General features: G+C 57.0%; 1 protein-coding gene across 4 annotated transcripts in view; it reads right to left on the reverse strand.

Moving 5' to 3' along the window:
- Positions 1-1,755: 1,755 nt before the first annotated feature.
- RALGDS (ral guanine nucleotide dissociation stimulator) overlaps positions 1,756-12,932 on the reverse strand; it is a 62,908-nt gene continuing 51,731 nt past the window's right edge. For 2 of the 4 annotated variants that reach the window (XM_075055619.1, XM_075055616.1), the window contains exons 2-18: positions 10,149-10,259; positions 9,398-9,591; positions 8,925-8,999; positions 8,561-8,754; positions 8,040-8,161; positions 7,666-7,881; positions 7,430-7,533; positions 6,981-7,065; positions 6,205-6,282; positions 6,019-6,105; positions 5,625-5,657; positions 5,265-5,386; positions 4,982-5,077; positions 4,301-4,502; positions 3,724-4,083; positions 3,492-3,606; positions 1,756-3,289 (exon numbers count right to left, since the gene is read on the reverse strand). In XM_075055619.1, the coding sequence (XP_074911720.1) occupies positions 3,114-3,289; positions 3,492-3,606; positions 3,724-4,083; positions 4,301-4,502; positions 4,982-5,077; positions 5,265-5,386; positions 5,625-5,657; positions 6,019-6,105; positions 6,205-6,282; positions 6,981-7,065; positions 7,430-7,533; positions 7,666-7,881; positions 8,040-8,161; positions 8,561-8,754; positions 8,925-8,999; positions 9,398-9,591; positions 10,149-10,259 (2,370 nt within the window). In that variant the 3' untranslated portion in view covers positions 1,756-3,113. The remainder of the gene's footprint in view (positions 3,290-3,491; positions 3,607-3,723; positions 4,084-4,300; positions 4,503-4,981; positions 5,078-5,264; positions 5,387-5,624; positions 5,658-6,018; positions 6,106-6,204; positions 6,283-6,980; positions 7,066-7,429; positions 7,534-7,665; positions 7,882-8,039; positions 8,162-8,560; positions 8,755-8,924; positions 9,000-9,397; positions 9,592-10,148; positions 10,260-12,932) is intronic. The other 2 variants (XM_075055618.1, XM_075055617.1) reach the window with 2 other exon arrangements.

The following is a 12,932-nucleotide window of genomic DNA, read 5'->3' on the forward strand; positions in this document are numbered from 1 at the left end:
TATACACAGAAGCTGCATCTGTGACTGGCTCCTCAGGTGTGCACTCACCATGGCTCACTGGGAGATCCTGTGCTTTGCCTTGTGCTCCTACCTCAGGGTAGCATGGGCTGCAATGGTAAGTACAAAGGCATTTTTTACAGCTTTAAGACTTTATAAGGGGAGCTGTGCATCAATTGGTCTGTCTGGGGGCACCAACAGCCAGGGTAAGGTGTAGGTCCTGGCAAGGTGGGAATCCAGAGGCACGAGGGGCTGTGCAACAGCCTTACCCTTCTCAAGGCAACAGGGCACTAAAAAAAGGAGAGATGCAGTAGGCATACCACTGCCAAGTAAGAATATGTGCTCAGGTATTCGCAGGCACCAAGAATAAATACTCTTAGAAATGCTAGGAAAAAACCCCGAACCCAAGCTTTCCATCATAGGAGGCCCAAGGCCAAAGCAGCCAGAAATCACTTGGGCCAGAATTCAGTTATTTCCCAGCCATTTTCAAAATTCCTCTGTTTGGGAAGACTGCAGTGATGTGGATGTTTAATTCTGCCTGAGTAGGTAACAGCATTACCAGCCCTGTCTGCATAATCTGATCCTTTCATTTCCAAAAGCTCAGACTTTAATCTACATAGCCAAAGGCACAGAGAAATTCTGGACAGCGCACCTGCATCTGTTAAGACCCACACTCAGCATCACCACGCCATCCAAGTAATCTCCACTGATGTCTGTGGAATTATAAAATAGAAAATAAACATGCTGGCCATGCTAGGAAATGAGTCCTTTAGTGCCAAAGGAAAGATGCCTCAAACCAAGGCAGAGCACTGTCTCCACACTATAAGGAACAACCATTGCATTTGCTCTTACAGCCATTGCTTATATCAAAAGGCGTAAAACCAGTAAATTGGATGTCACATTTATGCAACTGAAAAATGCGGCAGTCCCAACAACTTGCATGAAAATCGGGCACTGGTCCCTCAAACAAGCCTGTATCTTAGTTCAAACACAAAACAAAGCTCAACTCAGCAGTGTTAACATAAGGTACAAAGGACAGGCACAAGTTCTGCCTCCTCCACAGTCAGGTCCATTCCTCTTTCTCCAGTAACGTACCAGCATTTTGGGGAAGGAGGACAGGACAACCCCTGCCTTGGGGCAGAGCCATTTGAGCATCAGTATTTTATTGCAAAGACTAATTACATTGCTGTGTACAAGTCACACCAGGTGGTGTGCTCCTTCATTGAAGTGGTACAAAATACATATGGTACAGCCAGTCCCTCCAGTGATGCTGGGCTGCTGGGGGACACCGGTGGGAGGGGAGGGGGACAGTGGGGGCCAGCATGGCCCCAGGGTGGGCAGGAGCTGGCAGGCACACAGGAGAGGGAAGACCCTGGGGTGCTGGTGCCCAAGGGCAGGGGCTGGGCTTCGGGCAGGGCGGAAGGCAAAAGGCTGCCCCTGCGTCAGGGAGCCAGGGGCTCCCATCATGTGCAGTGATGGGCGATGCCACCCGAGGGGATGCGGGGCTGGGAGAGCTCGGTGCCGGCCACGCTCGCACCCAAGCAGCCTCTTCCCCACCTGGTGCCAGGGGCCCGCAGCCCAGCTCCTGCCACCAGCCCCGGCCCCTCTCCTGGAGCTGGGGAAGGCGCTGCACCCACCCAGCAGCATGGACAGATGGGAAACAGGAGAGATGTGCTGGAAGGAAGCGCTTAAAGAAAAAAAAAAAAAAAAAAAAAGAGATGGAGCCAGGAGCAAAAAAAGGTCCCCCTTTGGTTAGTGTTTCTTACAATGATTAAAACAAGCATCTCTGCCTCTGCTCAAGAGACTAGTGGTAGAGAAACGAGGGGGTGGCCGGCAGGGTGTGCACCCCACGAGCTCGGCAGAGCGACGCTGCTGCTGCTGCCAATATCCCTCCCAGCAGCCTTAAATACTAGAGTAGGGAGAGGAGAGGGACTGGGCTGCAGGGCAGGGGGAGGCTGGATTAGTAAAATGTACAAGTTCGTCTCTTCTATTTACAACCAATAAATATTGAAGAAAAAAAAAAAATCAGTAAACTTTTTTGTTTTATACAAAAGAAGTCTCATTGCTGCTTCTCCCATGGTCAGTGTTTGAAAAAGTCCGGTTAAAGCCCAAGGTGAGTGGCACTTTCTGTGGGTCAGGCGGTGGCAGCCAGGGCACGCAGACCATCCTGAGCTCTCCGGCTCCTCACCCACCTGCGCAGACCCAAGGTCTCTATTTACACAAATTGGGACAGAAATTTGCTCTACTCCTCCTCGTTAGGCTGGCAGCGCTGGGGGCACGGCCCAAAGCTTCCCCCGACGGTAGAAGAGACACTGGCGTTTGATCTTTGGTGCAAGTTTGAACGCGGGCCGTCAAAGGACGCTGGAGGACAAGCTGGATCAGGGAGAGGAGCGAGACCACGCAGGCTTCCAGTTGTCGAGAGCATGAGGCACCTGCTCATCACAGCATGGACACAGCCCTCCTCCTCCTCCTCCTCCTCCAACCGGTGAGGGGCTGCATCCTTTCCAGCTCGCCTCCCAGCCCGGGGCATCCGCATCTTCTCCCGGGGGAAGGACAGGCAGAGATGCGCAGCGGTGGCGATGCCAGTTATCCCAGGGAGGAAGGACGTGGAGGTAAAAACAACGCCAGGAAAGCCGGGAAGGAGAGCACCCCACCACGTGGGAGGCTTTGCAGCCCCGGGGTGATGGCTCGTGCTCTGCTCCTTGCAAACGGCACCTCTGCGAGTCACCGCTCCCCGGCTTGCGCGGACACAAGGCACCTACGGCAGAGGCGAGCTCCAGCTCTGGGCTGGCCGGCGGCTGGACTAGTGTCGCACCGTGGAAGGTTTTAAAAAAAAAAAACAAAACAGAAAAGAAAAAAAGAGAGAGAGAGATTCCCCCCCCCGCTGCCTTCCTGTGTAGAAAAAAAGACCTGATTGAAACGGGGGCTTGTGCAGAGAGAGGAGGAGGCTGACGAAGCACCCCAGCTCTCGGTGCGGGAGGGAGATGCGCGGCCGTCCCCCACGGGCGAGGGTCGCTCCTCTCGCCGTGCCGGGCGGCACAAGGACCGACCGCAGCCAAGCCCGGAGCAGCCTGCCCCCAAGGCCCCGTCGGTGATGGGTGGCAGTGGGGCTGAGGCTAGAAGATGCCTTTGGCAATCTTCAGGCCTTTCTGCTTCATCCTGGGCAGGGTGGAGCTGGAGCCATGCTTGATCTTCACCCCCTTGGAGAAGCCTCGCTTCTTGAGCACAAAGTCATAGTTGGCGGCGGAGTTCATGGCGTAGAAGACGTTGGCGTTGTCAGGGATCTTCAGCTCTGGAAGTGACCAAGGATGGGGGTCAGTCAGGCACCCTTTCCCTGAAAGGGGCCCAGAGTGGGGCTAAGAGTTGTCCCCGAGTGCTGGGACCCCTCTTGCTGTCGCCTCACCAGCTCGAACCTGGTGCTGCCCAAGCTGCAGGGCTGCATGGCCGGCTGGGGACGCAGCCCCCAGGAAAGCCCCACACACCCCAGCACACACCTCTCTCCTCCGAGATGATCTGAACGAGCTCATAGTCTTCAGGCCGGTCCCCATCCAAGTTGTGTTTGGCCATGGCTTTGCGAATAACGACTGGGGTCTTATCCTGGCTCGTCACCTGTGAGAGCAGAGCGTTATTAACCCAGGGGCTGCAAAACGCCGCAAAGCCTCCCACCACTGTCTCCTCCCAAAATGGGCCAAGCGGGGCACGTCACCGCGGGTGCCCCGTACTAACCAGGATGCTCTTGTACATGTTGCCATTGTCCACAGCCAGGCTGACACGGATGATGCAGCAGTCGTCGACCTGCTGGTTGTAGAGGGGCAACGAGAGGGAAGAGTAGCTGGAGATGCCGGAGACCGAGCGCTTGTGGGTGCGGGAGGCCGTCACCGGCGTGGAGGAGACGGAAGAGGACGAGGCACTGCTGGAGCCTGAGCCGATGCCCGACGTGTCCAGGGAGGAGAGGGAGGTGGATTCCCAGAACTGGAGGGCAGGGAGGAGAGGGGATGCGGAGGACACAGTGGGTTTAGCTTCTCCATCGGCCACAGACGGGGTGTACCAGCGCTGGGGGAGGGAGGCCAGAGGGATCTCACTGACCTGTGACAACGGGGGACCGACACGACTACAGCCGCCGGAGGCACAAGAGCCCTGCCACGCTGCCGGAGCAGCAAAGGGCAGGGGCCTCCCTAGCCCCGGCGAGTCGCAAACAGTCCCCGGGACCCCCACCCGCTTCTCCCAGCCCCAGCGCCGAGGCAGAGGCGAGGCAGTCCCCGCACGAAGGCCGCACCTGCCTCCGGAGGTCCGGACCCCGTACCTTCTTCTCCTGGCAGTCGGGGGACTCGGGGATGAAGCTGATGTTAATCTCCTCCACGTCGGAGCTGCTGGAGCCGGCGGAGGTGACGCTCACCGAGTCGGTGGCGTCCCCGCTGCACAGGTACTGCCCGCACTTGAGCTGGTCGAAGGATTTCGAGTGGGAGCTGCCGCTGGCGCAGGGCTCGGTGCTCGGTGGCTGCCGGCTGCCAGGAGAGACGCGGGGCAGGTGAGAAGGGAGCAGAGCGAGGGTGGATTTGGCTAGCCAGGACAGCGCCCACCCCAGCCTGATCCCCTGCGATGCTCAGCCGGAGCTGTCCCGCACTGGTCCCCACCTCCACCCCGCATCCCACCGTCGGGTGCCAAAATGGACTGTCGTGGTTTAACCCCAGCCAGCAACTAAGCACCACGCAGCCGATATAGCAACTAATATCATACAGTTTAATTCTGGCTATTTTCACCTAAAATCAAATCCCTTTGAGGCACACATCGGGCTTCTCCATCTTTTCGCATCACCCACCAAGTGCAGCCAGGCCCTTGAGCAAAAGCAATCCCATGAATGGGTTTACCTTTGTCTGAGGCAGGAGTAACCCAGACTGTTTTCCCTAACATATTTTTCATGTGCACTACAGGGACTTTATCCCCTTCTACAGTATGTAAAAATTCAGCAGATCAGCAGACTCACTCGCTCCATCGCTTGATGATGCCCGTGTTTTTCTTCGCCTTCAACGTGTTGCTGGCCGACTCCGACAGCGGCTCGATCTCGCACGACAGCCCGTAGCTGGGAGGGGAGAGATGAAGGTTTGAGCTCTCTGTGCCTCCACGGCTGCGGCGAGCACCGTGCCGGCACAGCGAGGGAGGCAGAGCAGGGAGCGGAGCACGGGGCAGCTGCTGCTCAGGAGCCGGAGGAGACAAGCGGTGGCACCTCTTGATGCACCGGCAGCAGCACGGACCTGGACCACGCTCACCTCTCGGCCTCGCTGAGCCGCTCCAGGCTGTGGAACCATTCCACGAACTGGTCCTCCTGCGTGAAGCTGTAATTGTTGCAGGCCGACTGAAGCAGCTTGATCTGGGCGATGACTTCAAACTCCTGCAGCAAATGGAAGCCATGAGACCAGACCTGTTTGCCAACCCCAGCCTCCTCCACGAACAGCCCAGCTGCATGCACAGAGGCAGATATGAAGGACCAGAATCCCCTTCCCCCAAAACGAAGAACATGACAGCAAAAAAGGAGAGGGATCAACCCCAAAGTGACTGGCACAGCCTGGGCTTGCACCAAGTCAGCCTCCTTCCACCCTGCTGTGCTGCTGCCAAGGCAAAGCTCTTACCTTCCTTCTCTTCTCAAAGTTGATCAGCCCGCCCTGGAAAAGAAGGAGCCGAATGTCAGCGTGGAGCAGGCAGAAAAAAATTATTCCCGTCCCTCCCTGTCCCAGGCTCACTGCCACTGCCTTGTGGGCATCCCTGCCAAGGGGTAGCGTGAGAGCAGCCCATTTCCATGGGCTGACACAGGTGGATGCGCAGGGTGCAGTGTCAGATATAGGATGCGCAGGGTACAGTGTCCAATACAGGATGCAGAAGGTGCAGTGTCAGATATAGGATGCGCAGGGTGCAGTGTCCAGCATAGGACGCATGGGGGACCCACCCTCCTTTTATCAGCCCAGGCTCTGGGGTGGTTGTGCTGAGGAAGGAGAAGAAGCAGAGGATCGAGATGGAGGTACATACGTCCAGGAAATCCTTCATGGCGGTGTCGAGCATCACCAGGTCCGTGAGGAAGGTGCCAAGGTAGGGAATGGTGCCCTGCATCACACCCTGTGGGGACAGCGAGGGACAACCAGGGTCAGCAGAGAACAGGGACCAACCCGGGCAGCAGCCGGGGAGGGGGCACGGGGGTGGCCGTGCCAGACTCACCATCTCTCGCTGCTGCTGCTGCCGCTTCTGAGCCCTCTTTGGGTTGATCTCCAAGGTGGCAAATTTGGACGTGCCCTCCTGGATGGGGGGGGGAGAGGTGAGGATCAGCCTGGCTTGGAAACTGCACTAATAGATAAGCTAAAATTCAGCCCTGTTTTTATTGGTACAACTTTCCTTGTAGAGGGAAAGAGGGATGAGGGGAAGAGGAGGAAATCAAAGCTGAGCTTTTTTGTGGCTCACAGGGAGGAGAGGCTTAGTGAATAGGAACTGCTGCTCCCATTTCCAGCTCTGTATAAATAGCTCCTCAATGGGATGTTTTGTTCCCTTTTGCATTTTGTGTCCTCTCAGCCCCCAAACTGGAAGAGCTAGGCTGGGAAGCTGCGGAGAGGCTCCACAGGGAAGGACATTTTTGCTGCAGCCTTTCACAAACCCTACCACCTGAAATCAAGAGCACTTTGCACCGGGCTGCTAAAATGCAGCTTCCTCTGGGGAGAAGCCGTCACCTGGTGCACTGGATCCTATCCCACTGCTTATCTCTGCTTGCTGAATTGCTTTGCAAGCTTCAGGCAATGACGACTTCTGGGTGGAGAAGCAGAAAGCCCAGCCTGGTCCAAAACCCCTGCCCGCTCCCCAGACTCAGCACGCCCTGCCTGCACCCACGCCTGCAACCCTGGCAGCACTGCCAGGGCTTTAGCCTGGTGGCTGGAACACTGTGGAAACTTCTGCCAGCATCAGCCCGAGCTCCCTGCCAGAAACAGGGTGCCACTTCCCCATACCTTAATGAGAAGTTCCCGGCTCAGCGAGTGGTTGTTCTCATCGGAGAAGATCTCTGAGAGCTCGTGGAAAGTGCGGAAGCTCTCCCTGCTCAGGGAGAAACACAGGGGGGAAGTCAGCAATGGTGCTGCTCTGGGGTCTCCTCCTCGGGCTCTTTTCTGCTGACCCAAATGACCCCCCCACAATGCTCACAGCTCTAGCAGGGCCTTGCTGTTTGAGGGCTATTCCAGGGTGTTTTGCATGGAAAGGAGGAGGAGGTGATGGTGCTTTTATGTCCTCACCCTCCTTAGGTCCCTGATACCTTATGCTGGTCCCTGGGTTTTGGGCACACTCCAAGAGGCAATGCTGGAGCTGAGAAAATCCCACCTACACATTCAAGGGCCACGGCCACAGCACAACCTCGCCCCTGAAACCTCCCTGCAGCTGCAGGAGCCCAGAAGACACTGCTTACCGTAGAACCTCGTCCCAGGTCTTCTTCAGCCGGTGAACAGCATTGCACTGCAGAGCCGAGAGGATGGCTCGGAGGGAGGAGAAGTTCTTCAAGATGCGGCACTCCTGGGGGCAGACAAGGAGATGACAAGGGGATTCAGCGTTAAAGAAAGCCCAGGAATCTGCTGGTATTCACCCACCGCAGAACCTCAGCCCCGGGCCGAGGCAGGAGGTGAGCAGGATGGCAGGCTGTCCTACCCGAGCCACTTCGATCCACCGCTCCACCACTTTAGCCCTCTGCTGCGGCTTCAGGGACCGGTCTCCGAGACACGTGGCGATGACACAGTTGGCCACGCTATTGAACTGCAGGACCGTGGCACGGATGGTGGGCGCCAGGTGCTCTTTGCCCTTTTTGTCTCGCTGGGACCAGATGCAGCCCAGGCAGTGGTAAGGCACCACTTTCTTAAAGAGCTCCTGGAAGATAAAAGGGATGGACACGGGTCTCTTTGGGGTCCCTGGGAAGGGAACAGGCCAGGAGGAAAAGATGGATAGGAAAAGACAGGCCTGTGCCCAGAGCAGCAGGTAGCAGACAGGCAAAGCACCATCAACCTGGCTGTTGAATGAATACTCACAGCATCCATCAGCGTGAACTGTTCTGCCACCATCTCGGGGGAGAAGGAGAGGAAATCTGGCTTCCCGTCCCCGACCCCGTTCTCCTCCACCAGCTGGAAGGTGCAGCCACCATGGTCCACAGCTGTAAGAGACAGCATGAAGCTGAGCACTGCTGTGAGCCAGAGCCCATGCCGACCCACGCCAGCCCTCCGTAGGCACCCGCATCCCACCTCCCGGGCTCTTAAGTCCCATCTGGCTTCACACCTCGAGAAACGAGGCTCAGATAAAAGGACAGTCATTTTAAACCTGGACACAAGTGTCTGCAGAGGATTAAAGGCAGATTAGCTGCCCACTTAGAAATCCCACTTCTGGTTCAGTTGGATTAGTTTCCCGGTGTACCTCCATGTAAATGCAGGCAGGGCTTATGGGGGTTCAGCCACGTGGCAAGACCCGAGGTTTTGGAGGCCCTCAATGCCAACCAGTAGCACTATCTCCACCTGGAGCCCCAAACGACCCCCTGCCAGTGGGGAAAGGACCCCACCTTCTGCTTTGGACTCGCTCTGCTCTTGCTGCTGGAACTGGGCCAGCAGGATGCGGGCTCGGCGCTCCAGGTCTGAGCCGGGGATGTTGTGGTGCACATAGGAGATGAGCTGCTTGAGGCAGGTGAAGTCTGGGGGCTTGCGGAAATCCTCTGAATACTGGTCCAGCCAGGCACCCAGGATGGAGGAGATGGTGCTGCAGGGAGAGGAGGAACACAGGCAAGCCTGCATGAGAATCGGGTGCCATGAGAAACCTGTGTGCACCCCAACACACCCCGGGTACCAGGAACGGCGTGGGATGAGAACTGAAAATCTATCAACCAGAGACACCCTTCTCTTGTTCACCCACAGCGTGGTCAGACTTACTTCTTCAGCTCCATCCTCTCGTCCACAGCGTGCCTGGCGTGGTCCCCATTCGCCTGCACGTGGAGTTTGCCGTACCTGGTGGGGCACAGCAAGGAGGCAGTGAGCATCCTGGACTCAGCCGCCTCTCAGTGCTGCCTCTTGTCCCTCCACATCACGCCCAGCTCTGCCAGGAGGTTGGGATGAACCTCCCACACACTGTCCTGCTCCCTCGACTCTGCCACAGCCCCCGTGTTACGGGAAGAGGGAAGCAGCCAGTACTGGCCACTTCGCAGCAGGTACCAGCTGGAAGGGCTCCAGCTCTCCGGGAAGTTGCATCCTCCTTGCCCTTCCCCAAAACCTTCATGCTGATGGATCTGGGAGAAGCCCATCAGCCCTCCAAGGCATGGCAGCAGAAGATGCTAGGGCTCTCCCAGCTGAGTGGGCTCAGACACCAGCCACCCCCAGCTGAAATTCGGGGCTCAGGGCTGCCTCACCTGTTAAGCAGCAGGTCCAGCACTTGCTTGGTGGTGGCGAAGGCCCGGTAAGTGCACAGGAAGATGGTGACATAGGTGGAGTCATTGCCCTTGAAGGCTGAGACCAGGTATTCCACCAGCTTCTCCAAGGTCCCAGCTTTTATTGTCCGCACCTTACACGTCTCGTAAAGGTTTAAGGCCGACTCATTCTCAAACTGCCAGGACAGGAGGAAAAGTCAGTGGGTCGGGTGAAGACAGAGATGTTCAAGTGCAATGTGGTCCCAACCAGCTTCACGAGCCACCGTTCGGGTCTAGGCTGGGACCATGGACCCCCTGCAGTGCCTGGAGCTCTCATGACAGCCCTGGGGAAAGGGAAGCCGGGTCTCCTCAGACACCAAATACCAGCAACCCAGCTGGGGACACTTAAGCATTTCGGAAATCCCAGGAAAGGCCTCAAGGTTGCCAAAATCTAGACGCAAATCAGAGTTGCCCTATTTTGCAAAACGGGGCTTCAGATTGTTTTCCCCATGCCCCTTCCCACGGGGCAGCAGCCAGCAGGTTCTCCCATGCCCCAGCTTCCCAGTAAATACATGATTCTCAGATAAGGGTTGGGAGGACCCCCCAGGACAGTAGTGTAGGGGGGAGCAAGAAGAAGGCAAGACATGGGCTGGTATCGACCCAGCCAAGCCCTGACATCAGGTCACCGTGTCTCTGGCAAGGGAAACATCTGAAAATATGCCGTGGCAGGAAGCTGGCGGAGCCCCCAGCTTACCCCCAGCCATCGCTGCCCTTTGTTGGCCGTGTGATGGAGCTGCACTTTCCGGAGTGATATGCTGTAGATCACACCATCCTCCAGCTCTTCTCCGATCTCCTGTGTGGAGCTCTGCACGGGAAGACAAGATACACCGTGAGATAAGGAGAGTAAAGCGTGGCAGAGATGCTCTTGTGGGCTTGTACGAGGCATCCCGGCAAGCCAAAGGCAACAGCCGGCAGGCAGCGAGAGTCTCCCTTGCCTGCTCAGAAATGCAAACCAGGCGACACCAGTCTTTCTGGCCAGCTTAACCCTGGGCCCACCTGAGCCTGCACACAGGCAGAGCCAGGACTTTGGGAAGCTGCTCTCGGTCTGCTCCGTGTCCCCTGGCTCTGCCTCTCAGCCCTTCTGCACACCCAGGCTGTGCCAGCTCCAGGTGCCGGGCAGAGCGGGGACCCCTCGCCGGGCAGCGAGGGGGACGGATGGCAGCACACCCCTGTACCCAACCCCGGCTGCTTCCCCCTCCCCAAGCCTTTGCCTTTGCCGTAAATTGACATTGCCGCCTGGTCTGACTGTAATCTTGGTAATCTGCCTCTGCGGGAACTGAGTACCTTGGTGTACCTTTGGTATTAAATAATAACCGTGAAACCAAGCCGCCCGCAAGCTTCGGCAGCACTGACCACGCACACAAGGCAGAAATCCAAGGGGGGAGCTCAAAGCTGGGGGGAACCCCAGGGAGCAGCGCTGGGGTGGGCTCGGGCATAGCTGGGAGAGGTCCCTGCACCCCTGGGGGACAGGCACCTCTGGGCCACAGCCCGACCCAGCTACAAGGCCCACATTTCTGCTCTGGGGGGATGGAGACCACCTAAAATTTGGTGAGGAAAGAGGGGATCCTTCTTGGGGCAGGTCCCCAGGTACATGCCTCCCCTGGCCCCACATGCCAGCATGGGACGCAGTGGAAGCTCCAGTCCCACAAGGACAATTTGGCTCCCTTCTCCTCCTCCTCCTCCTCTCTCACCACGCTCTGCTGAGTCAGTGCCTCTCCTAAGAGGATTTATCCAGATCCTTTTAAACACCGCAGGGATCTCCCCCTCCCTCCATCCCCCACGCCAAATGGTGGGACACGGTGTAACATGCGGCAAAACCCACTGCTCAGCAGATGGGGAAAATGCCCAGAAGCAATAAGCTGGTTAGCAGGGGGAGGTGACCTCGTGCTGGGGCGCAGGGGCTCCGGGACAAGTCCCCCTTGAATATCACACTGACCAGCCAGGGGCCAGAGCCAGCCCGTGGCTTTCCCTGCAATCTGCCTCTCAGGAGCACAAAAAACCCCGAGCGACAGCAACAACGCAGGGCTCACCACGGAAGAAGCTGCCGTGGGGCAAGCCGGGATGGGGCCCCAGGACAGAGTCCCAGGAGTGATGCTGCTCCCTGCAAAAAAATCCTCCTCCCAAACAGCTCCTCGTGGATGTGGGAACAACCATACCCCAGGGCTCCGGCTTCAGACAACGCTGCACATCTCAAGAGACACTGAGCAGAAAGTGCCAAACATGACCGTGAGCTATCAAATGTGCACCTAATGTGCTCTTTAACCACCATCCTTTATCATCACCATCACAGCAGCGGTCACCGCGTTATCATCACACCCGGCTCAAGTCAAGTGCTTGTTATTAGCAAGGAATCGAGGCAGGGAACCACAGCAAGCTCAAAGAGTAAGGGGAAAGCTTTAAAAAGCCTCTTGTTCATGGCTGTAATGAATGAGGACAGCGAATCCCCCTGGGCAGGGTTACTCGACTTCTTCCTCGCTTTCTGCTGAACCTGCTCTTCTCAATTCATGCCAGAGTATGCAGAGGTTTGGTTTGCTGAAGCTCGAGGGGTTGTGAGGCTCCTAACTTTGGCTGTGCTGTGAACTTCAGAAGTCTTTCTGGGGATTCACTGGCTTCCAGACCAACCCTGACAGCACTCGCACAAGGCAGCAGACAGACAGACATCCTTCTGTCAGTCCCCCTCTTGTTCTATGCTCTGGGATAAATTATGGCATAAATTTATGTTCAAGTATAAACAGGTCTGAATTTCAAGAATGGAAAAGGCACCCACCAGCACAGCGTGCCCTGCGCCTTCCTAGACAGTGTGACATGAAAATACATCTCCCTCCTGCCTCGATAAATCTCCTGGGCCGACGATGCTGGCTGCTGGGGGTAGTGCAGATCTGAGCCCAGCTTCCCCCCAGCTCAGCTGGCCCAGGCACAGGCGGGCTGGCAGCCCTGAGCCCCGACGGTTGGCACCACACAGCCCAAACACTGACGGGGGCACGAACAAGCCCCTGAGCCCACCCTGACCCCCCGCTCCTCTGCAGCCCCACGTCACGTCCACGCTGGGAGCCCCAGCAGCCACCCGTGACATTGGCCCTGGTTTGGGGAAGACGAAACCGTTTAAACACGTCAGTGAGGGGAAGCTGAGCTGGTACGTAGCTAAAGGCACTGGCAGCCAAGAGAGTTGGGCTTCTCCCCCATCACCTCTCCCTCTATCCACCAAAAGCTCACAGGAATGATGTGCTCCTACACCAGGTGAGCCACCCCGACCTCAGGAGAGAGCTGCCGGCACCGCTGAAGCCTTGCAACCACTCTAGATCAGCCTCTAGATGGTACCTAACTTGAGCCCAAGTCAGCCAAGTCGTTTTTCTTCCTCCTATAGATGCTCTTTCCAACAAAAAGAGAGAAATCTGTGGGAACTCTTCCCAGTTTTCCCACACAGACCATCAGACCCTGGTGCCCACAGCTATGTGCCATCCTCCAGAAGCGACAGCAG

This window comes from Buteo buteo, chromosome 23, assembly GCF_964188355.1.
Source record: "Buteo buteo chromosome 23, bButBut1.hap1.1, whole genome shotgun sequence".
In the NCBI taxonomy this organism is placed as follows: domain Eukaryota; kingdom Metazoa; phylum Chordata; class Aves; order Accipitriformes; family Accipitridae; genus Buteo; species Buteo buteo.